The sequence below is a fragment of the Triticum aestivum genome, chromosome 7D, assembly GCF_018294505.1.
Source record: "Triticum aestivum cultivar Chinese Spring chromosome 7D, IWGSC CS RefSeq v2.1, whole genome shotgun sequence".
NCBI classification, from domain to species: domain Eukaryota; kingdom Viridiplantae; phylum Streptophyta; class Magnoliopsida; order Poales; family Poaceae; genus Triticum; species Triticum aestivum.
Genome location: NC_057814.1, coordinates 578,026,442 through 578,050,726, shown reverse-complemented (window position 1 = coordinate 578,050,726; position 24,285 = coordinate 578,026,442). Strand labels below are relative to the sequence as shown.

Genomic DNA, 24,285 nt, shown 5'->3' with positions numbered 1-24,285 from the left:
TTGCTTTGAAATGTTCAAATTCAGGAATTGCCGGGAACTGTTCTGTCTTTAAAATGGCAAGGGCTAGTCCTGGATTGTCTCGTCCTTTTTTTTAGATCACCAGGGAGAGCTCCTTGTGTCCATTTTCGTTGATAAGAAGGCTGAACCCAGCTCCACAAAGCTGGTCACGCAATGCATGCAGAAAAAAGTAAAAAACCTACAAGAACCACATGATTCAGAAATATGCTAAGTTGTCATCAAACTCCCAGAAACTAAACATCACTCATCCATTAGAAAGAAATACGATGCCAGAATTACACAGGCCCTTTCTTTCTCTTCAGACCACTAGCAGTGACGCCAGTAGGTAGCATCCAGTGTGGAGACATGGCTTACAATAGCAGCAGCAGTATTCAGAAGCTCGCCGAGGGCGCCAGATGCTTCTGCAACTCCAGGATATGCACCAGGTGAGACTCCGGGCAATAAGTCACCCGTGAGGCCGAGGCCGATGGCCAGAGCCACCGGCGACCGCCCGGGCTTGCCGGGCGACCACCGTCACACCTGCATTGTCAATCCTTTGCCTCACCGCCGGCGACGCCGCGGCTGACCACGTCATCCCCATCACATTTTCAGGCGATTGCATCATTTGCTCACCAGCAATTCTCTTTTGAACAATATTATTTCTTGGCAAACCTGAACGATATCCTTTTTTGAGGTCAAGCAATATGCTTTATTACGCAACATCTTGGGCAGAACCGCCCATAACAGAACCAGCTACATCAGCTGGAAGGTCATCATCCAGTACAATACTCTCACCCACAGCGAGTGATAAGCCAAACTTAGCTAGATTGTGGGCAACCGTATTGGCCTCCCTCTTACAATGAGCAAATACACAAGAAGCAAACCATAAGCGCGCTTGTACTTTGACATCCTCAATCACATGAGCTTGCCTGGAGAAGTCTGGCGCTCGGCGATTTAAAGCTTGTTGCACCAGGAGTGCGTCCGTCTCCACCGTGAGCCGCAGCACTCCTAGCTCCGCCGCTACATCCAACGCTTGCTCGACTGCATGCAGCTCCGTGTCGAAAGCTGAGGCCACGTGAGCAACCCGTCCTGCTCGTGCCGCTACCACATGCCCCATAGAATCACGGACGATGACGCCCCATGCGCCATGCTGGCTTCCCGGAATGTAAGCGCCATCAACATTAAACTTCAGCTCATCCGGCGGCGGCGGGGACCAGCCCTGGGGGCCCACCAGGCTTGGCCATCTTGCAAAAACACCCCATGTATTCTGCTGCCGTGCATGCAGCCCTGCACACGAACTGGTCGCGGTCCATGGCCTTCTCCCCCTCACGCACCTTATGTTGGAAATATGCCCTAGAGGCAATAATAAATTGGTTATTATTATATTTCCTTGTTCATGATAATCGTTTATTATCCATGCTAGAATTGTATTGATAGGAAACTCAGATACATGTGTGGATACATAGACAACACCATGTCCCTAGTAAGCCTCTAGTTGACTAGCTCGTTGATCAATAGATGGTTACGGTTTCCTGACCATGGACATTGGATGTCGTTGATAACGGGATCACATCATTAGGAGAATGATGTGATGGACAAGACCCAATCCTAAGCCTAGCACAAGATCGTGTAGTTCGTTTGCTAAGAGCTTTTCTAATGTCAAGTATCATTTCCTTAGACCATGAGATTGTGCAACTCCCGGATACCGTAGGAATGCTTTGGGTGTACCAAACGTCACAACGTAACTGGGTGGCTATAAAGGTGCACTACAGGTATCTCCGAAAGTGTCTGTTGGGTTGGCACGAATCGAGACTGGGATTTGTCACTCCGTGTAAACGGAGAGGTATCTCTGGGCCCACTCGGTAGGACATCATCATAATGTGCACAATGTGACCAAGGAGTTGATCACGGGATGATGTGTTACGGAACGAGTAAAGAGACTTGCCGGTAACGAGATTGAACAAGGTATCGGGATACCGACGATCGAATCTCGGGCAAGTAACATACCGATAGACAAAGGGAATTGTATACGGGATTGATTGAATCCCCGACATCGTGGTTCATCCGATGAGATCATCGTGGAACATGTGGGAGCCAACATGGGTATCCAGATCCCGCTGTTGGTTATTGGCCGGAGAACGTCTCGGTCATGTCTGCATGGTTCCAGAACCCGTAGGGTCTACACACTTAAGGTTCGATGACGCTAGGGTTATAGGGAATAGATATACGTGGTTACCGAATGTTGTTAGGAGTCCCAGATGAGATCCCAGACATCACGAGGAGTTCCGGAATGGTCCGGAGGTAAAGATTTATATATGGGAAGTCCTGTTTTGGTCACCGGAAAAGTTTCGGGTGCTATCGGTAACGTACCGGGACCACCGGGAGGGTCCCGGGGGTCCACCAGGTGGGGCCACCGGCCCCAGAGGGCTGCGTGGGCCAAGTGTGGGAAGGGACCAGCCCCTAGGTGGGCTGGTGCGCCTCCCACAAGGGGCCCAGGGCGCAGGAAGGGGGGGGAAGGGGGAAACCCTAGGCTCAGATGGGCCTAAGGCCCACCTAGTGGTGCGCCCCCCTCTCTCCCCCCTTGGCCGCCCCCCAAGTCCCATCTAGGGATGGCCGCACCCCTTTGGGGGGGAACCCTAGATGGGGGCGCAGCCCCTCCCCCCCTATAAATAGTGGGGGTTTTGGGGCTGCCAGACACATGAGACTTCCTCTCTCTTGGCGCAGCCCTACCCCTCTCCCTCCTCCTCTCTCCGCAGTGCTTGGCGAAGCCCTGCAGGATTGCCACGCTCCTCCATCACCACCACACCGTCGTGCTGCTGCTGGACGGAGTCTTCCCCAACCTCTCCCTCTCTCCTTGCTGGATCAAGGCGTGGGAGACGTCACCGGGCTGCATGTGTGTTGAACGCGGAGGCGCCGTGGTTCGGCGCTTAGATCGGAATCAACCGCGATCTGAATCGCTACGAGTACGACTCCTTCATCCGCGTTCTTGCAACGCTTCCGCATCGCGATCTACAAGGGTATGTAGATGCACTCCCCTTCCCCTCGTTGCTAGATTACTCCATAGATTGATCTTCGTGATGCGTAGAAAATTTTGAATTTCTGCTACGTTCCCCAACAGTGGCATCATGAGCTAGGTCTATGCGTAGTTTCTATGCACGAGTAGAACACAAAGTAGTTGTGGGCGTCGATTTTGTCAATTTACTTGCCGTTACTAGTCTTATCTTGATTCGGCGGCATCGTGGGATGAAGCGGCCCGGACCGACCTTACACGTACACTTACGTGAGACAGGTTCCACCGACTGACATGCACTAGTTGCATAAGGTGGCTAGCGGGTGTCTGTCTCTCCCACTTTAGTCGGATCGGATTCGATGAAAAGGGTCCTTATGAAGGGTAAATAGAAATTGGCATATCACGTTGTGGCTTTTGCGTAGGTAAGAAACGTTCTTGCTAGAATCCCATAGCAGCCACGTAAAACATGCAACAACAATTAGAGGACGTCTAACTTGTTTTTGCAGGGTATGCTATGTGATGTGATATGGCCAAAAGGATGTGATGAATGATATATGTGATGTATGAGATTGATCATGTTCTTGTAATAGGAATCACGACTTGCATGTCGATGAGTATGACAACCGGCAGGAGCCATAGGAGTTGTCTTAATTTATTGTATGACCTGCGTGTCAATGAAAACGCCATGTAATTACTTTACTTTATTGCTAACCGTTAGCCATAGTAGTAGAAGTAATAGTTGGCGAGACAACTTCATGAAGACACGATGATGGAGATCATGATGATGGAGATCATGGTGTCATGCCGGTGACGAAGGTGATCATGCCGCGCCTCGAAGATGGAGATCAAAAGGCGCAAGATGATATTGGCCATATCACGTCACTTTATGATTTGCATGTGATGTTTGTCATGTTTACATCTTATTTGCTTAGAACGACGGTAGCATAAATAAGATGATCCCTCACTAAAATTTCAAGAGACGTGTTCCCCCTAACTGTGCACCGTTGCGAAGGTTCGTTGTTTCGAAGCACCACGTGATGATCGGGTGTGATAGATTCTAACGTTCGAATACAACGGGTGTTGACGAGCCTAGCATGTACAGACATGGCCTCGGAACACATGCGAAACACTTAGGTTGACTTGACGAGCCTAGCATGTACAGACATGGCCTCGGAACACAAGAGATCGAAAGGTCGAACATGAGTCGTATAGTAGATGCGATCAACATGGAGATGTTCACCGATGATGACTAGTCCGTCTCACGTGATGATCGGACACGGCCTAGTTTGACTCGGATCATGTATCACTTAGATGACTAGAGGGATGTCTATCTGAGTGGGAGTTCATTAAATAATCAGATGAACTTAATTATCATGAACATAGTCAAAAGGTCTTTGCAAATTATGTCATAGCTTACGCTTTAGTTCTACTGTTTAAGATATGTTCCTAGAGAAAATTTAGTTGAAAGTTGATAGTAGCAATTATGCGGACTGGGTCCGTAAACTGAGGATTGTCCTCATTGCTGCACAGAAGGCTTATGTCCTTAATGCACCGCTCGGTGTGCTGAACCTCAGCGTCGTCTGTAGATGTTGCGAAACATCTGACATACACGTTTTGATGACTACGTGATAGTTCAGTGCGTAATGCTAACGGTTTAGAATTGTGGCACCAAAGACGTTTTGAAACGTCGCAGAACATATGAGATGTTCCGAAGACTGAAATTGGGATTTCAGACTAGTGCCCACGTCAAGAGGTATGAGACCTCTGACAAGTTTCTTAAGCCTGCAAACTAAGGGAGAAAAGCTCAATCGTTGAGCATGTGCTCAGATTGTCTGAGTACCACAATCGCTTGAATCGAGTGGGAGTTAATCTTCCAGATGAGATAGTGATGGTTCTCCATAGTCACTGCCACCAAGCTATTAGAGCTTCGTGATGAACTATAACATATCAGGGATAGATATGATGATCCTTGAGCAACTCGCGATGTTTGACACCGCGAAAGTAGAAATCAAGAAGGAGCATCAATTGTTGATGGTTAGTAAAACCACTAGTTTCTAGAAGGGCAAGGGCAAAAGGGATACTTCATGAAACAGCAAATCATTTGCTGCTCTAGTGAAGAATCCCAAGGTTGAACCCAAACCCGAGACTAAGTGCTTCTGTAATGAGGGGAACGGTCACTGAAGCAGAACTACCCTAGATACTTGGTAGATGAGAAGGCAGGCAAGGTCGACAGAAGTATATTGGATATACATTATATGAATGTGTACTTTACTAGTACTCCTAGCAGCACCAGGGTATTAGATACCGGTTCGGTTGCTAAGTGTTAGTAACTCGAAATAAAAGCTGCGGAATAAACGGAGACTAGCTAAAGGTGAGATGACGATATGTGTTGGAAGTGTTTCCAAGGTTGATGTGATCAAGCATCGCATGCTCCCTCTACCATCGAGATTTGGTGTTTGCGTTGAGCAATGATTGGATTATGTTTATCGCAATACGGTTATTCATTTAAGGAGAATCATGGTTACTTTGTTTATTTGAATAATACCTTCAATGGTCTTGCACCTAAAATGAATCTCGATCGCAGTGATACACATGTTCGTGCCAAAAGGTATAAAATAGTAATGATAGTACCACATACTTGTGGCACTGCCATTTGAGTCATATTGGTATAGAACGCATGAAGAAGCTCCATGTAGATGGATCTTTGGACTCACTCGTTTTTGAAAAGATTGAGACATGCGAACCATGTCTATTGGTATATATGCATGAAGAAACTCCATGCAGATGGATCGTTTGGACTCACTTGATTGAACATGCAAATCATACCACATGGGCAAGATGACTGAAAGGCCTCGTTTTCAGTAAGATGGAACAAGAGAGCAACTTGTTGGAAGTAATACATTTGATGTGTGCAGTCCAATGAGTGCTGAGGCACGCAGTGGATATCGATATGTTCTTACTTCACAGATGATTTGAGTAGATGCTGAGAATATTTACTTGATGAAACACAAGTCTGAATTATTGAAAGGTTCAAGTAATTTCAGAGTGAAGTTGAAGATCGTCGTGACAAGAGGATAAAATGTCTATGATATGATCATAGAGATATCTGAGTTACGAGTTTGGCACACAATTAAGACATTGTGGAAAGTGTTTCACAATTAATACCGCCTGGAACACCACAGTGTGATGGTGTGTCCGAACATCATAACTGCACCCTATTGGATATGGTGCATACCATGATGTCTCTTATCGAATTACCACTATCGTTTATGGGTTAGGCATTAGAGACAACCGCATTCACTTTAAAAGGGGCACCACGCAATTCCGTTGAGACGACACCGTTTAGAGAAACCTAAGTTGTCGTTTCTTAAAAGTTTGGGGCTGCGATGCTTATGTGAAAAAGTTTCAGGCTGATAAGCTCGAACCCAAAGCGGATAAATGCATCTTCATAGAATACCCAAAACAGTTGGGTATACCTCCTATTTCAGATCTGGAAGCAAAAGTAATTGCTTCTAGAAACGAGTCCTTTCTCGAGGAAAAGTTTCTCTCGAAAGAATTGAGTGGGAGGATGGTGGAGACTTGATGAGGTTATTGAACCATCACTTCAACTAGTGTGTAGCAGGGCACAGGAAGTTGTTCCTGTGGCACCTACACCAATTGAAGTGGAAGCTTATGATAGTGATCATGAAACTTCGGATCAAGTCACTACCAAACCTCGTAGGACGACGAGGATGCGTACTACTTCAGAGTAGTACGTAATCCTGTCTTGGAAGTCATGTTGTTAGACAACATGAACCTACGAGCTATGGAGAAGCGATGGTGGGCCCATATTCCGACAAATGGTTAGAAGCCATGAAATCCGAGATAGGATCCATGTATCAGAACAAAGCATGGACTTTGGTGAACTTGCCCGATGATCGGCAAGCCATTGAGATAAATGGATCTTTAAGAAGAAGACGGACATGGACGGTAATGTTACCGTCTATGAAGCTCGACTTGTGGCAAAGAGTATTTTCACAAGTTCAAGGAGTTGACTACGATGAGATTTTCTCATCCGTAGCGATGCTTAAGTCCGTCGGAATCATGTTAGCATTAGCTGCATTTATGAAATCTGGCAGATGGATGTCAAAACAAGTTTCCTTACCAGTTTTCGTAAGGAAAGGTTGTATGTGATACAATCAGAAAGGTTTTGTCGATCCTAAGGATGCTAAAAGGTATGCTAGCTCCAGCGATCCTTCCATGGACTAGAGCAAGCATCTCGGAGTCAGAATATACGCTTTGATGGAGTGATCAAAGTTTTTGGGTTTATACAAAGTTTGTTAGAAACTTGTATTTACAATAAAGTGAGTGGGAGCGCTACAACATTTCTGATAAGTATATGTGAATGACATATTGTTGATCCGAAATGATGTAAAATTTCTGGAAAGCATAAAGGGTTGTTTGAAAGGAGTTTTTCAAAGGAAGACCTGGATAAAGCTGCTTACATATTGGGCATCAAGATCTATAGAGATAGATCAAGACGCCTGATGATACTTTCAAAGAACGCACACCTTGACATGATTTTGAAAGAGTTCAAAATAGATCAGCAAAGAAGGAGTTCTTGGCTGTGTTACAAGGTGTGAGTATTGAGTAAGACTCAAGACCTGACCACAGCAGAAGAGAGAGAAAGGACGAAGGTCGTCCCCTATGCTTTAGACGTAGGCTCTACAGTATGCTATGCTGTGTACCGCACATGAAGTGTGCCTTGCCATGAGTTGGTCAAGGGGTACAATAGTGATCCGGGAATGGATCACATGACAGCGGTCGAACTTATCCTTAGTATCTAGTGGACTAAGGAATTTTCTCGATTATGGAGGTGAAAAGGAGTTCGTCGTAAAGGGTTACGTCGATGCGAACTTTGACACTAATCCGGATGACTCTGAGTAGTAAACCGGATTCGTATAGTAGAGCAGTTATTTGAAATGGCTCCAAGTAGCGCGTGGTAGCATCCACAAGATGACATAGATATTCGTAAAGCACACACGGATCTGAAAGGTTCAGACCCGTTGACTAATAACCTCTCTCACAAGCATAACATGATCAAACCAGAACTCATTGAGTGTTAATCACATAGTGATGTGAACTAGATTGTTGACTCTAGTAAACTCTTTGGATGTTGGTCACATGGTGATGTGACCTGTGAGTGTTAATCACATGGTGATGTGAACTAGATTATTGACTCTAGTGCAAGTGGGAGACTGTTGGAAATATGCCCTAGAGGCAATAATAAATTGGTTATTATTATATTTCCTTGTTCATGATAATCGTTTATTATCCATGCTAGAATTGTATTGATAGGAAACTCAGATACATGTGTGGATACATAGACAACACCATGTCCCTAGTAAGCCTCTAGTTGACTAGCTCGTTGATCAATAGATGGTTACGGTTTCCTGACCATGGACATTGGATGTCGTTGATAACGGGATCACATCATTAGGAGAATGATGTGATGGACAAGACCCAATCCTAAGCCTAGCACAAGATCGTGTAGTTCGTTTGCTAAGAGCTTTTCTAATGTCAAGTATCATTTCCTTAGACCATGAGATTGTGCAACTCCCGGATACCGTAGGAATGCTTTGGGTGTACCAAACGTCACAACGTAACTGGGTGGCTATAAAGGTGCACTACAGGTATCTCCGAAAGTGTCTGTTGGGTTGGCACGAATCGAGACTGGGATTTGTCACTCCGTGTAAACGGAGAGGTATCTCTGGGCCCACTCGGTAGGACATCATCATAATGTGCACAATGTGACCAAGGAGTTGATCACGGGATGATGTGTTACGGAACGAGTAAAGAGACTTGCCGGTAACGAGATTGAACAAGGTATCGGGATACCGACGATCGAATCTCGGGCAAGTAACATACCGATAGACAAAGGGAATTGTATACGGGATTGATTGAATCCCCGACATCGTGGTTCATCCGATGAGATCATCGTGGAACATGTGGGAGCCAACATGGGTATCCAGATCCCGCTGTTGGTTATTGGCCGGAGAACGTCTCGGTCATGTCTGCATGGTTCCCGAACCCGTAGGGTCTACACACTTAAGGTTCGATGACGCTAGGGTTATAGGGAATAGATATACGTGGTTACCGAATGTTGTTCGGAGTCCCGGATGAGATCCCGGACGTCACGAGGAGTTCCGGAATGGTCCGGAGGTAAAGATTTATATATGGGAAGTCCTGTTTTGGTCACCGGAAAAGTTTCGGGTGCTATCGGTAACGTACCGGGACCACCGGGAGGGTCCCGGGGGTCCACCAGGTGGGGCCACCGGCCCCAGAGGGCTGCGTGGGCCAAGTGTGGGAAGGGACCAGCCCCTAGGTGGGCTGGTGCGCCTCCCACAAGGGGCCCAGGGCGCAGGAAGGGGGGAAGGGGGAAACCCTAGGCTCAGATGGGCCTAAGGCCCACCTAGTGGTGCGCCCCCCTCTCTCCCCCCTTGGCCGCCCCCCAAGTCCCATCTAGGGCTGGCCGCACCCCTTGGGGGGGAACCCTAGATGGGGGCGCAGCCCCTCCCCCTCCCCTATATATAGTGGGGGTTTTGGGGCTGCCATACACATGAGAACATCTCTCTCTTGGCGCAGCCCTACCCCTCTCCCTCCTCCTCTCTCCGCGGTGCTTGGCGAAGCCCTGCAGGATTGCCACGCTCCTCCATCACCACCACGCCGTCGTGCTGCTGCTGGACGGAGTCTTCCCCAACCTCTCCCTCTCTCCTTGCTGGATCAAGGCGTGGGAGACGTCACCGGGCTGCACGTGTGTTGAACGCGGAGGCGCCGTGGTTCGGCGCTTAGATCGGAATCAACCGTGATCTAAATCGCTACGAGTACGACTCCTTCATCCGCGTTCTTGCAACGCTTCCGCATAGCGATCTACAAGGGTATGTAGATTCACTCCCCTTCCCCTTGTTGCTAGATTACTCCATAGATTGATCTTGGTGATGCGTAGAAAATTTTGAATTTCTGCTACGTTCCCCAACACCTTATTCCTCTGATTCCACCACTGCCACCACATAACCATGACCTGTAGCCTCTCCTTCTCCGGGGCCCGCCAAAGGACGTCCATGGTCTCGCTTATGGACTCGCAGTCTGAAAGTTGCAGCCTGATATGTTCAAGCCCAAGCTTCAGCCACACCGATTTAACCTCAATACAGTCAACGAAGAGATGTTTCCCTGACTCATGCCGCACATTGCACATGAAACACCGGTGGTCTTCGATATTCATTCCTCTTCTTGCTAGTATGTCCTTTGTGGCGATCGTGTTATGCGCCATCCTCCATACAAAGTGTCTGATTTTCCTCGGGCACGGAAGCTTCCAGATTCTTTTCCATCTCACGTCCCCCCCACCCTCGAGATCGCCAACGGCTTGCGGCTCCCCTGCCTGCCCCGCGCCGGAGTGCTCAGAGAACACCCATTGCAGTTTGTAGGCTTGTTTAACCGAGAACAAACCCTTGCTGTCAAAGTGCCAAGCTCGGAAATCTTCGGTTTCATCCCGCAATGGTAGCTGAAGGATTAAGGCGGCATCCTCCTCCCAAAACGTGTCCCTGATGAGCTCCTCGTCCCATTTCCCAGTGATCGGAATGACGAGTTCGGATACCCTGGTTAACAAGCTACTCCCTCTGGGTGTCACAACTTTCCTGGACCAAGCCCTTGGGATCCATGGAATATCCCATATATTGATGTTTTGACCATCGCCAACCCGCCAAATTACTCCCTTTCTGATGAGATCAATGCCATGTGTAATACTCCTCCAAGCATATGACATATTGGCGCTCGGACCCGCTTCCAAAACATCACAATCCGGGTAGTACTTGGCCTTCATGACTTGTGCACAGAGGCTATCCGGTTGCTGTATAAGCCGCCACACCTGCCTAGCTAGCATGGCAACATTGAAGTCATGGATATCTCTGAACCCTAGCCCTCCTCTACCTTTTGATTTTGTGAGCTTCTGCCAGCCCACCCAATGCACTTTGTTCTCATTTTCCCGTTGGCTCCACCAATACCGGCCTAACATCGCACTCAGCTCATCACAAAAGGTCTTGGTTAGGTAAAACACTGACATGGCAAATGTGGGAACTGCATGTGCTACTCCCTTGACTAATATTTCCTTGCCTTGACGCGACAACGTCCGCTCATTCCAGCCCTGCATATGATTCCATATGGCGTCCCGCAAGTATGCAAATGCCCGCCGCTTCGATCGCCCAATATACACAGGAAGCCCTAGGTACTTTTCATTGTAAGCTTCGCTGGTGATGCCGAGTGTGTCCTTAACTTTCTGCTTGGATTGCAACGAACTATTCTTACTGAACATGATAGCAGATTTTTCCTGATTGATGCACTGTCCCGAACACCGTTCGTATACTGCAAGGATTCGCCTCAACTCGCCGGCCTTGTCCTCCCTTGCTCTCATCAACAAAACCGAGTCGTCGGCAAAAAATAGATGAGAGATGGAGGGAGCCCCTGGGCAGATTTGAATGCCATGCATTGTCTCTCGTTGCTGCGCATCCTTAAGCATCGCCGACAGCCCTTCCGCACAGATAACAAAAAGGTACGGCGAAATTGGGTCGCCCTGCCGGAGACCCCTCGACGGGTCAAACTGCTGGGAGAGCTCTCCGTTGATTTTGATTCGGTATCTCACAGACCGCACACACCTCATTACCAGATTCACCCACCTACGCGCGAACCCGAGCTTAATCATCAACGCTTCCAAAAAGTCCCACTCGACCCGATCGTACGCTTTACTCATGTCCACTTTGACAGCAGCATATTCATCCTTGCCAGCTCTTTTATTCATCAAGAAATGCGAAACCTCATAGGCCATCAGGATGTTGTCCGTGATTAACCTCCCCGGCACGAACGCACTCTGATTGTCAGAGATGATTTGCGGAAGCACCATCTTGAGCCGGTTAGCCAAAACCTTGGAGATGATTTTGTAGAGAACATTGCAAAGACTAATAGGCCTTAGGTCCTTAATCCTCGAGGGATTTTTGACTTTAGGAATCAACACAACATTGGTATCATTCCAACCTTCCGGGATCGCACCTCCCTTGAGCACATTCATTACCTCATCCACAACATTCCGTCCCATTAGATGCCAGTATTTCTTGAACACCAGCGCCGGCATACCATCTGGCCCCTGAGCCTAGAGATCTCCGATATGGTCAAGAGCAGCCTTTATTTCCATTTCAGTGAACTCCGCCGTGAGGCACTCATTCATAGCCCCCGTGACTTTCAATGGGACAACATGAAGAAGCTCATCAAAGTGTGTGTTGCCGTTTGAGGTGAAGAGATCCTGAAAATAAGACATAACATAGTTAGTAAGCTCCCTCCCGTCCTCCACCATCACGCCATCCTCCCCCCTCAGCCTCCGGATCCTATTTGCCTTCCTCCTCGCCGAGGCATATCTAAAGAAGAATTTAGTATTTCTATCTCCTTCCTTCAGCCACCAGACATGTGCCCGTTGTCTCCATTTAATTTCAATGACCTCCTCCAGGTGATCCACCACACACCGCAGCCTCACTTCCTCCGTCACCTTTTCAGGTGAGATATCACGTGAACGGCACTCCTCCAGCTCCTTCTTTGCCTCTTTCAATTTCTTTTCCATATCCCCAAGTACGTCCCTGCTCCACCTTGTGAGGTCTCTTGCCACTTCCTAAAGGCCAGTCGCTACATCAGTCACCCGGCCAGCTCGAGCCCTTCTCCACGCCTCCTCCACGACCAGATCGCACCCCTCCTCCTTGAGCCATCTTGCTTCGAAACGAACCTCCCCCCCTTCGCTCCCTACTGCCCCCATATCCTCTGTATCCACCACAATCGGCCGGTGATCCGAGTGCCTTGGAAGTTCATTGCGTACCCGAAACTCTAGGTATGTGGAGCACCATTGGATGTTAGCTACTGCACGGTCTAGACGTCCACAAATGTAGCCATCCGCATCAGTACAATTTTTCCACCATGTGATCATATCACCCTCATACCCCAGATCACTAAGCTTGCACACATCAAGAGCATCTCGAAATTGGTCCAAACAACCCTGGGAGCGATTGACACCCCCTCTCTTCTCCTCATTCGTTAAGATTTCATTAAAATCCCCCATGCACAGCCACGGCCGACCATCTTGATGTTGCTGATTCAGGAGGTGCAAGGTTCTCCACGTTTCTTTCTTCCTACTCGCCTGCGATTCACCGTACATACCCGTCATCCTCCACACCACCCCATTATCGTCCGTAATATCAGCATCGATGTGTCTTCTCCCAATAGACCTTAGGGACAGGTTCACTCCCCTCCTCCATAGGATCGCCAAGCCCCGGCTCCTACCATCCGGATTTCTTACGCACATATTGACAAGCCCTAGTTTCCACCTATATTGCTCCATCTCCTTCTCATGCAATTTCATCTCACATAAGAAGAGAATGTTGGGATCCTCCGCCCTCTTGATGTCCAAGAGGCCACGAACTGCCGGGCCGTTCCCGAGTCCCCGGCAGTTCCAGCTTATAATTCTCATTGGGCCCGGCGGGGCTGCTCATACAGCCCGGCCGATATCACAAGGTTTGTTGCATCCGTCTCCTCCCGAACCTCTCCCGTGCTTTCCATATGGCCCCTCTTCTTGCTGGCCTCCTCTTCCTCTTCCTGCACACCCCTCTTCTGCCCTAACATCGAACCTTCCACACCACATCCCTACATCCCTTCCCTCCCGGTTCACCTTCTTATATTTCTTCGGCTTGTACCCCTCCGTCCTATTCCCCTTTCCAGCACCTGGGCCATTATCATCTACTAGCTTCCCCTTCTCCTTCACATCTACCAGCTTAGGACTCACCTCCACCACCCCTCTCTTCCCCTCATCTACTTCCATAGCCGCCTTCAACACCTCTTCGGTTTGTGCCACCATGCCACCCTCTCTCCAGCCTCCTTCACAACTCCGGTCCCATCCTCGTTATCAATCCATTCAACAAAGGTCAACCTCTTCTGACTTGCCGTTGCACCACTCACTTTTTGTGTCTTGCTTGGGCTCACCACCTCCTCTCCATCCTCCTGTCGCCCTCCACTCGACCTAGACTCCGTTTTCCTCCTAGAGATGCTGTCACTGCGAGATTTACCTCCTATCTTGCCATAAACATGCATTCTACTTCCACCCGAGCCACTCCCACTACCACTCGCCATCTTCCTCCCCATCCACCCGTCGTCTCCACCTCTCCTCCTGCTCATATCTGCCTTCAACCACCTCCCATACTGAGCTTTCTCCCCTTTTCTCAATTTGATTTGGCAGCTCTTATCAACATGACCAAGCATGCCACAAATGTAGCAGAAGTCCGGTAAGTATTCGAACTCAAAGCGGCAAAACGGACGCTCCTCCTCTTTGCTCTTATCCTTCTCCTCCACAATCTCATCGTCACTCTCCACTTCCTCATCCAGGGAAATGCCCCTCATGATAGGTTTGTTAATGGGCATCTGGACCTTAATCCTCAAGAAACGTCCCATCGCCGACTCATCCGCCCCCGTGTCCATCTCCACGAATTTCCCAACCAGATTTCCAATATCTTCCGCCGTGTCTTCCTCCATCTTTCCCAACGGCAGTCCAAAAACCCTGAACCAGATCGGGATATCCTCAAAAACATACTGATCAATCCGTTTATTAGGCACGAAGTCCACAATCACCACCAGATCATTGTCAAACATCCAAGGACCATCCTCCAGCGCCTTACGCTTTCCGCTTTCCTGCTTGAAAGTGAAGAGGAAGACATTCTCTCCGAGCTCCTTACAGTCTACGCCCTTCAAGGGGCAGCAGCAGCGATCGAGCGCCATGCAGATCGCATCCGGGTGCGCCGACCTCTCTGAAAGGACCTTCCCCACCGCCTGGATCTCTCCCACTGACTCCTTCGCTCTCGACTTCCACCGGATCTTCACACCCTTCCTCTCATCCTCCGACAGCTTCATCTTCTCCATCAGCCCCGCCATCCTCTCCATGGTGTCGCCGGGGCAGTGACAAAACCCTAACCCTAGTCGGTGTCTTACGATCACGAGCCCTAGGCAACTCGCGAAAGGCTTATGGTGGGGGACGGGAACGGATCGCCGGTGAGCCCGCCGCAGTAGCACTCCGACGGGAGAGCAGGCGATGAGATCTGGCGAGGCGAGGGCAAGAACCGAGCGGGAATCAGGGGCGCGAGAATCGCCTCCGTGATCGCCGGACACAAACCGTCACCTACGAAGCAGCGCATGATCAGGCGAGGGCTCGACTAACTCCACACCTGGCCGGCATCACAGCCGTCCATACCCATGGACGGCCGGCGATCGATTTCTTACCGTCCCCGGCCCAGCCCACGCCCGCGCCTGGCCCAGGTCACAGACCTGTCTCGCTCCTCCTTCCAAAAAAAAAACCTGTCTCGCTCCTCCCGTTCTCCGGCGTCTCCGCCACAAATCGGCCGGCGCCCCCCGTCTGCACCCACCGACCCACGCGGCCGCCGTCGATCCCGTTAGCCATACACGCGGCCGCTCCCGTCCGCGCCCCCAACAGGCGTCGACATTGGCTGCCTACTGGAGCGGCGCCACCACCGCGTGCCACCTCCTGTCCAACGAAGTGGGAGAGGGAGAGGAGGGAGGCCGAGACGGCGGTGGTCGGGATGCGGTCCACGGCGGCGCTCATGGTGGGTGGCCTCTGTAGGCTGGAGCTGTCGGTGGCGATGGCGGCGCTCTCACCTCGGATCGGGTGGTCATGGTGGCTGCGCAGCCTGAAGGTGCGACATTGCAAGCTTTAATTCCAGAGATTACTTTTTATGAATTCCTACATGTGTGTTCGAGATTATTTTTTATGAATTCCTGCTTTAAATTTCAGAGCTTGCAAGCTTGATGAATCAGATACTAGTCTTATTGGCTTGAATTGGCTGCTTTAATCTAATGGGAAAATCAGCCCATGTCATGGAAGTAGAGGAAAGTCTACACTGCACAGGTCTACATCCAATGTGAAATCGGATTGGAGTGACTTCTTTGGTTGGTAATATGATTGCGCCACATGAACATGAAATTCCAACTTCACCTGTTTTTTCTCTACATCCAATTTATTGCCCTTTCCTGTAACATCATTGGAATATTTCAAACCGTTGAAATTATGCCACGCCTTCAACTACATGACACTGGACATTGCACTAGTCTTTTTCACACACACTTTTTTCACTTGTGATTGAGATATTTGTCATGAATAAGTGGTTGCCAGCATCCAATATTTTCTTTGGCCGACCCTGAAGAGTGATAAGCATTCGCCTATTTAACGACTTTACACACAAGGAGAGAAGTGCAGATTACTACCACATTCGTTGAGGACCTACAGCTCCATCCACCACCTCATCTCCACCTCCTTGCTCAACCATGAAGACATGGCAGCTTTTCATGGTCCATCTTCTCACTCATACCCTCCTTTTTCTCACATCCAGCTTCTCTCAACCCACCAACAACCAAAGTAGCAACTACAGCGCCGATCTCCCTGTGCTCCTATCATTCAAATCGTTGATAACCAGTGACCCTACAAAGGCACTGTCCTCTTGGTCTTGGGACCCTGTCAGGAATGACACGAGCACGGTGCCATTGCCTGATTACTGCGAGTGGACGGGCGTGTCCTGCAGCAACCGCCGGCACCCAGGCCATGTCACCGCCATACGTCTGGATGGCTTGCGCCTAGCCGGCACCATCTGCCCGCAGCTCGGTAACCTGACCCGCCTCCGCGTCCTCAGTCTTTCGGACAACAACCTGCAAGGTGAGATCCCAGGCACCCTCGGTGCTTGTACATCACTTCATGCCTTGGACCTGAGCAGGAACTACCTCTATGGTTCCATGCCTGCTTCTCTAGGTCTCCTATCAAACCTCACATCTCTCAACGTTACCCATAACAATCTGACTGGTGATATTCCCATGTCATTCTCCAACCTCACAGCCCTCACGAACCTTAGCATGCATAGCAACTACTTCCATGGCCAAATCCCCAGCTGGCTCGGCAACCTGACTTCACTGACACACTTAGGATTATCCCAGAACAGTTTCAATGGCCATCTCTCTCCAGCTCTAGGTAAGATGGCTAATCTTGTTATATTTGACATCACAGCTAACAGACTGGAAGGCCCTTTTCCTCCATCCTTGTTCAATCTTTCTTCCGTCACAGACTTCCGCATCAGCTTCAACCAGTTTTCAGGATCTCTGCCGCTTGATATTGGCTTTAAGCTTCCCAAGCTACATATATTCGCCACAAATGGGAACCAATTCGTTGGACCAATACCAGCCTCCTTGTCAAATGCATCCGCACTTAAAGATTTGTTTTTTCGCGGAAATCAGCATCATGGGCTGATTCCACGGGACATTGGCATCCATGGTCATATCCGGATATTTTCCTTAGGACACAATTTTCTTCAAACCACAGAGCGTAGGGATTGGGATTTCCTCACATCCTTAACCAACTGTAGCAACCTGACAATACTAGACCTTGAACAAAACAACCTCGAAGGTGTTATGCCAGTCACTATTGCCAACCTATCTACAGAGCTCTACTGGCTTACAATAGGCAGAAACAAAATAGCTGGGACCATACCTGCAGGTTTAGGAAAGTTTCAAAAACTTAGAAAGGTCATCCTCGCAAATAGCCTTTTCACGGGCACCCTGCCTCTGGATATTGGCCAGATTCCTGGCCTCCAGTATCTTGACCTATCCCATAATAGATTCTATGGGCGGATTCCACAGTCATTAGGCAATATCACACAATTGAGCAACCTCTCTCTATCTAATAACTTTCTAGATGGCAGCATTCCAGCAAGCCTTGGTACCCTCACAAAACTTGTATCTCTGGATCTTTCCGCTAACTCCTTGATGGGGGAAATCCCACAGGAGATACTTAGTATTCCCTCTCTTACCTTACTTCTCAACCTCTCCAGCAATGCTCTAAGTGGCTCCATTCCAACACAGATAGGGAAGTTGAACAGCCTTGGCATAATCGACCTATCAATGAACAAGCTGTCTGGTGAAATCCCAGACGCTCTCAGCAGTTGTGTCCAACTGAATTTCCTAAATTTGCAAGGAAATCTTTTGCAAGGGCAAATACCGAGAGGCTTTTCTTCTTTGAGAGGCCTCGAAAAGTTGGATCTTTCCAATAATAACTTAGCAGGACCTGTACCTGAGTTCCTCCTGAGTTTGGAGCTCCTAACGTATCTAAACCTCTCTTTCAACAACTTATCTGGTCCCGTTCCAAATACAGGGATCTTTCACAATGCCACTGTATTGTTGCTCCCTGGTAATGGCATGCTATGCGGGGGTCCCCCATCCTTGCAACTCCCTTCATGCCCATATAACCAGGCTTCGCAGCATCGGTGTCGAGTCATACTCTTTTGCATTGTTGGAATTTTGATCTTCTTCATGTGCTCCCTAACTGCATGCTACTTGATGAAGACAAGAATCAAACCAAACAGTGGTGCTGATCAAGAAAACGAATTTCGCCATGAGATGCATGAGAGGATATCCTATGCTGAGATAGATGCAGCAACAGAGTCATTCTCACCGGCAAATTTGATTGGTTCTGGAAGTTTCGGCAACGTGTACATAGGAACTCTAAATCTTGATGAGAGTTTATATACTGTAGCAATCAAGGTTCTCAATCTTGGCAAACGAGGAGCTAACAGAAGCTTCTTGAGAGAGTGTGAAGCCCTAAGGAAGATTCGACACCGGAAACTTGTCAAAGTGATCACTGTGTGTAGCAGTTTGGACCGAAATGGTGATGAGTTCAAGGCACTTGTCTTAGAATTTGTCTGCAATGGAAATTTAGATGAGTGGCTGCATCCAAAAGCAGCGACTAACAGCATGACCTTTAGAAGGCTAAGGTTGATGGAAAGGCTATGCATTGCTCTTGATGTTGCAGAGGCATTAGAATATCTTCACCATCAAATTGAGCCATCCATAGTTCACTGTGATATCAAACCATGCAACATCCTTCTAGATGATGACATTGTTGCGCACGTTACCGACTTTGGTCTAGCAAAGATAATGCATACTGAAGAATGCGAGCATGGTGGTGGTGGAACCGAAAGCAGCTCACTTGTAATTAAAGGCACAATTGGATATGTCGCACCAGGTGAGCAACATTTTAAACTCATTTAGGAATATTTATATTTATATTATTTAATTCAATATCAGCTCGGCAGATTTCACTTGACAAGCTACATTGAATTGACAAGTGAAATCTGCCAAATTTGTGTCTACTCATTGCATAGTGAGTAACATCTTTGTCTAAATGTTTCTCAGAGTATGGCTCAGGATCCGAACCCTCCACGGAAGGTGACGTATATAGCTACGGGGTGTTGCTATTGGAAATATTTACTGGAAGGAGGCCAACTGACAATTTCATGGATGGTGTGACAGGCCTTGTCGGCTATGTCAGGATGTCCTATCCTGATAAGCTACTGGAAATATTGGATGCTAGTGCAACCTACAGCGGAGACACGCAGCATATCATTGATATATTCTTATGTCCTATGTTTAAGCTTGCCCTAGCTTGCTGCGAGGATTCCCCAAGGCACAGAATGAAGATAGATGATGTAGTCAAGGAATTGAACATCATAAAGAGAGCATGTGCGGCTCATAAGGCTGTCCATGAATTTCGAGCAACCGCCTAATCCATAGGCGAGCAATGAAGCGTTATGATCGTCTTTTCTGTGTGCACCCTGATGCTATGGAAATGGAATGGGAGTTCTGAAAGTTCACCGGTGTGTGTGCTGTTTTGTATTGCTGGCGTTCGGTGCCTGGAATTCCCTGAAGTTCAGTTTTGGTGCGTCCTGAAATCTGTAGCCTTATTTGTTCAGTTCTGGTGCCACCATGAAATCTGCAGCTTGCTCTCCGCCCCTGAACTCGCCGTATCAGCAGGTGCGGTGTAGGTGTTTTCTTGTTGCCGGTGTTTTATTGAGATGGGATGAGATTTGATTTGTGAAATGTTTAAATTCGCAAACTGCCCGGAACTGTTCTTTCTAGCATTAAAACTGATTTCAAGGGCTAGTCCTAGCCGGCCTTTTTTTAGAGGAAAAGGGCTCGAAGCCCCGGCTCCATTTGCATTACCAAACGAAGCCACACAGGTCCACCATCCAGTTGCAAGTACGCGGGGGAAACAGCACACACGCTGCCCCAGCAAAGAACAGACCGAGCTCACAGGGCTACAGTCGCTACAAAGAGAGAAAATAAACTAGACTCGAAGATTGCTACAGCCAACCGGCAAGGAAAGAGATCGGAATGAATAAGTAAAAATCGATCACAACTCAACGGATCCCCTGATCTCAATCTTTTTCCTTGTATCTGCTCCAGCTTTCTTACCAAGTGTATCACTTTTTCCTTGACAGGGCCAGAGCATCAGACCACCCAACTGTCCTAGCCAGTCTTGTTCTTTCTGTTTCTTTGTTCACAGACACAGAAAAACATTTTTGCTCTCTCTTCTTTGTGTCGTTCTGCAGGGGTAGTCACTCACTACTCACATTCAGTATGTCCCGTTGGATAAGCTGACATGGCCTTCTCGTTTTTCTTCGTTTAACTTTGGCCATTAGTTTGACCAATAGCTAATATATGTGTTGTCTGTTATAATTTTTTTCATCATCGGATCTTTTCGAACAAGAATTTGATGATACAGTTTTGTGACCCGTAATCCTTGTTTAGTTGGTTAAATTGATCGATGGTCCAACTTAAGTTTTGAAATATATGCAACAAGAATTTGATGATATAGTTTTGTGACCCATAATCCTTGTTTAGTTGGTTAAATTGATAGTCCAACTTGAATTTTGAAATATGTGCACACCACGTAATTTAGGACGAAAGGAGTACCCTTGTAACGAAATGGTAACCTTGTCCACCATCGATCTGTATCGAAAGTAAGCTCGTTCTGGATAGCTTACTTTTATTTCATCTTTGCATTGAACATATGTTGTATGTACTGCTTGGGATTGCTACTGAAAATGTGGCATTATAGATGTGTGTGTTTGTGTGCGCACGCGCCTGTGTGTGTTACTCGTTCTATCATTACCCCTACTACATAGAACAAAATGCCCAATCCCTTTCAGGGAAAAGGTCAAGGGCATGCGTGAGTTAATTTAGTCTCATCTTTATCTAATAATAAAGGACGGAGACTTTCATAGTTCTTCATAAGTCATCTCATTGTATCCGTTAGATATAAAGTAACCATAAAGATTAATGGCTAAGATTTAAAATAAGATTTACCACGTGTAAGGAAAAAAATAAACAAACCCTACAGAACAAAGTCTACACGTCCGGCTCGATGAAAGGAAGAAAAACCTAACGCACGTCCTGCTTGATGAAAAAAAGGAAAACAAATCTGTACGCCTCTGATTGGAATCCTTCACCGTGAAACATCACTTTCTTATTCTGACAGTCTCTCTTTGGATCTACTCTATTCTATACCTACTATTAAAGGGAGGTAATATTCTTAGTTTGGTTTAATCTGCCGCTTTGATTTTCGTCCGTCGTTATTTACGTCAAATTCCGTTTGTCCTTCGTTATCCTGCCTCTTTACTCGCCCAGTTTTAAGCCCATTGGAAACCGACTCAAGCCAACCAGGCAAGCAACGATCGGGCGGCCCATCTAGCGGCAGCAGCCCAGATTCTTTTTTTCCTGAGCTAACGATAGCAGCCCAGCCGATTGTGATTGGAGGCAATCAGGCCTTTTTTTTAGCGGTAGCAGCCCTGCTGATGGATTGAAGGCAGCTCGGTTTTAGCTAAATTCGCTGTCCTTCTAAAAAAAAGGATAAATTCGCTGTCTAAAAAAACTTAAATAATCCCACCTTGTTTTCTTACATCGAATCGTGTCAGTTGATATACGTCTTAACTTGCTTGGTAACCAGCAAGCTGATTTGAGAATCATTAACAAGATGAGGAGGCATGGAGGCAGAAAGCCATCAAACCTGTGTGCACCGGTTTTGGGCAAAATTATCTGGATTCATGAGTTCATGACATGCCGAGATGAAATCTCCTGGATTTTAATGAAAGGAAAAATAGTGCATAGAGATATTAAATACAGATTTGGCTAAGGGCACTTCCAACATATTGTATGTATTTAGATTTAGATACTCCCTCTTTTCTCCCTTTCAAATGAGTAGTAGCTTCTCCAACGAACAGCGTCCCAAAGCTATTTCTCACCAAATTTAGTTACACGTTAATTTTTTCTCCCGTTGCAACGCAAGGGCATATGTGCTAGTTTAGACAAAAAGGAAGTCACGGCCGGTGGGTTAGGTCACCTGCGGAAGCTACCTTGATCACGGGTCAATCGTTAGGGGTCGTTCGGATCGATTGAGGTCCTAGACGGTCGATCTAACTTAGGCTGGTCACAATGGGCAGGAACATAAGCTAGTAACCTACACACCTCCCTAGACTATGTTACTACCTCCATAGTGGGTAGGAACATGTATGTAGTGCCATGCAACTATGTATTTATTAGGTCATAGACTCATTGTTTCTTGGAGTGTGTGATGTTCCGATAACTTAGCTAGTTACCACAAGCAGCTCTCTCTTCATTAAATATGTGCCACATAAGCAAAGTTGCATTGGAGTGCCTAAGTTCCTGTCCATTATGACCAGCCGTAGGCCACGTGAACTTCATAAGAGTCAACCGGCCCAAGCCCATCAAACGTTTCAGCCGACGTCCCATCGATCTCATATAGCCCACGTGAAATCCAGCGATCGTTCCTGACTCCCTAGCAAGATTGAAAGCTGCTATACGTACGATCAAATTATGTAGGATCTGTGTACGACAAGACTCATCTGGTGTGGTGGGCCAAGACCTCAGAAAACGGGTCTGTCTCTTCTCGTACAAATCGTACGTACGTGAGACAGTTTCCAGCAAGATTATTTTGTGCGTCTCCCCGTCCAAGACACCGACTCTCAGTTGGAGTGCAATTTTGCCTCAAAAAAAAAAAGTTGGAGTCCAACTCTGCGTCGGCGCCTTCCTTTCCCTTGACGGCTCCCATAAATATCTGCTGAAAGAGAGGGAGGGAGGAGGTAGATCCTGTCGAGGTCGGCAGAGGTAGCCGCTGGACAAGGATGCATACGACGAGGCCGATTCCACGAGGAGCTTTATCCGGGTCATGAGGCAGACAAAGCTAGCTATCTCGTCAGCCGCCTCATCCAGCAAGATGAGCGGGCGCTACCATCACCGCGACTTCGAGGACACACTGGGCCAGCCTCCAGCGGACAACCATGGTCGATACAAGCTGCAAAGACGGCGGCAACGGAGCAGGAGGACATGGCAGAGACCCATCCACTGAAGCCCAACTTTGTGATGGAATCCTTCACATGAAGTAGTCAACCATGATCCAGGAGGAAACAGGTGGTTCTCTTCTCACGTATAGTTAACGATACATTCTGCTCATCACGCACTTGAGATCATGAGAGATCGATCGAACGTGATTGGCCGAAGTTGTTCTCCTCTATTCCTTGTTCCTTATCACCAGCGCCGGCTCCATCCTCACCAGCAGTCCGTCCCGTCCGCGTTGTCCCCTGTCCAGCCAATGCTTGCATCAGGCTCCGCTAGCCCCTCGGCCTAGATAGCGTCTGCGTCGTCCCCTGTCCAGCCAATGTCCTTGGGCCTGCTATTAGCGACAATGGTCAATCAATAGTACACGGCCATGGCCATGTAATGGTTGGTAAAGTGAGCATTGCTTCTTCTCTTTTCGTGTTCTAATTGTGTCAGTCCCAGTTCGGCCCCGCAACTCTGCTAGCGGTGCCACGTGATGCGCCAGCATGCTTCTTGCACTTACTGGGGAACAGCGAACGGGGCTAGCCCATGACGGCCGACGACTGGCAAAGCACATCAACTCGTGGGAGCAAGCAGCCACTTACGGCCGATGCAGGTGAAGCACACGTGGTAATTATATGAAAAATTACTACACAAATTAGCTGATTCAGTATTTGATTAATTGATATTCAATAGGTACGGTACTGTAGACTGTAGTAGATCTCTTTTTTGTGCTAATTAAATTGGAGACGGGCAGCCTATGGGAAAACCTAAATCACTAACATGCAAATCCAAAACATTAAACGTAAAAAGTCAAAATTATAAATGAAAATCTTAACAAAATTCCATTTCTATCATTGTATTTGTTAGAATAATTTTTTTAAACAATATCCCACTTAAGCATATTTAAGTGAAAAAAATTAACAACACCTTTTATCAAGTTAAGATGTCTTTTTATTAATAAGTAAAACAATGCCGTGTTCAGAAAAAAAGTT

General features: G+C 47.6%; 1 protein-coding gene across 1 annotated transcript; it reads left to right on the top strand.

Moving 5' to 3' along the window:
• The first annotated feature begins 15,534 nt into the window (after positions 1–15,534).
• Positions 15,535–20,553, top strand: LOC123168466 (probable LRR receptor-like serine/threonine-protein kinase At3g47570). The gene is made up of 3 exons (XM_044586351.1): positions 15,535–15,771; positions 15,870–19,139; positions 19,310–20,553. The coding sequence occupies exons 2-3, from the start codon at positions 16,400–16,402 to the stop codon at positions 19,678–19,680; spliced, it is 3,111 nt and encodes a 1,036-aa protein (XP_044442286.1). The 5' UTR covers positions 15,535–15,771; positions 15,870–16,399; the 3' UTR covers positions 19,681–20,553.
• The last annotated feature ends 3,732 nt before the right edge of the window (positions 20,554–24,285 follow it).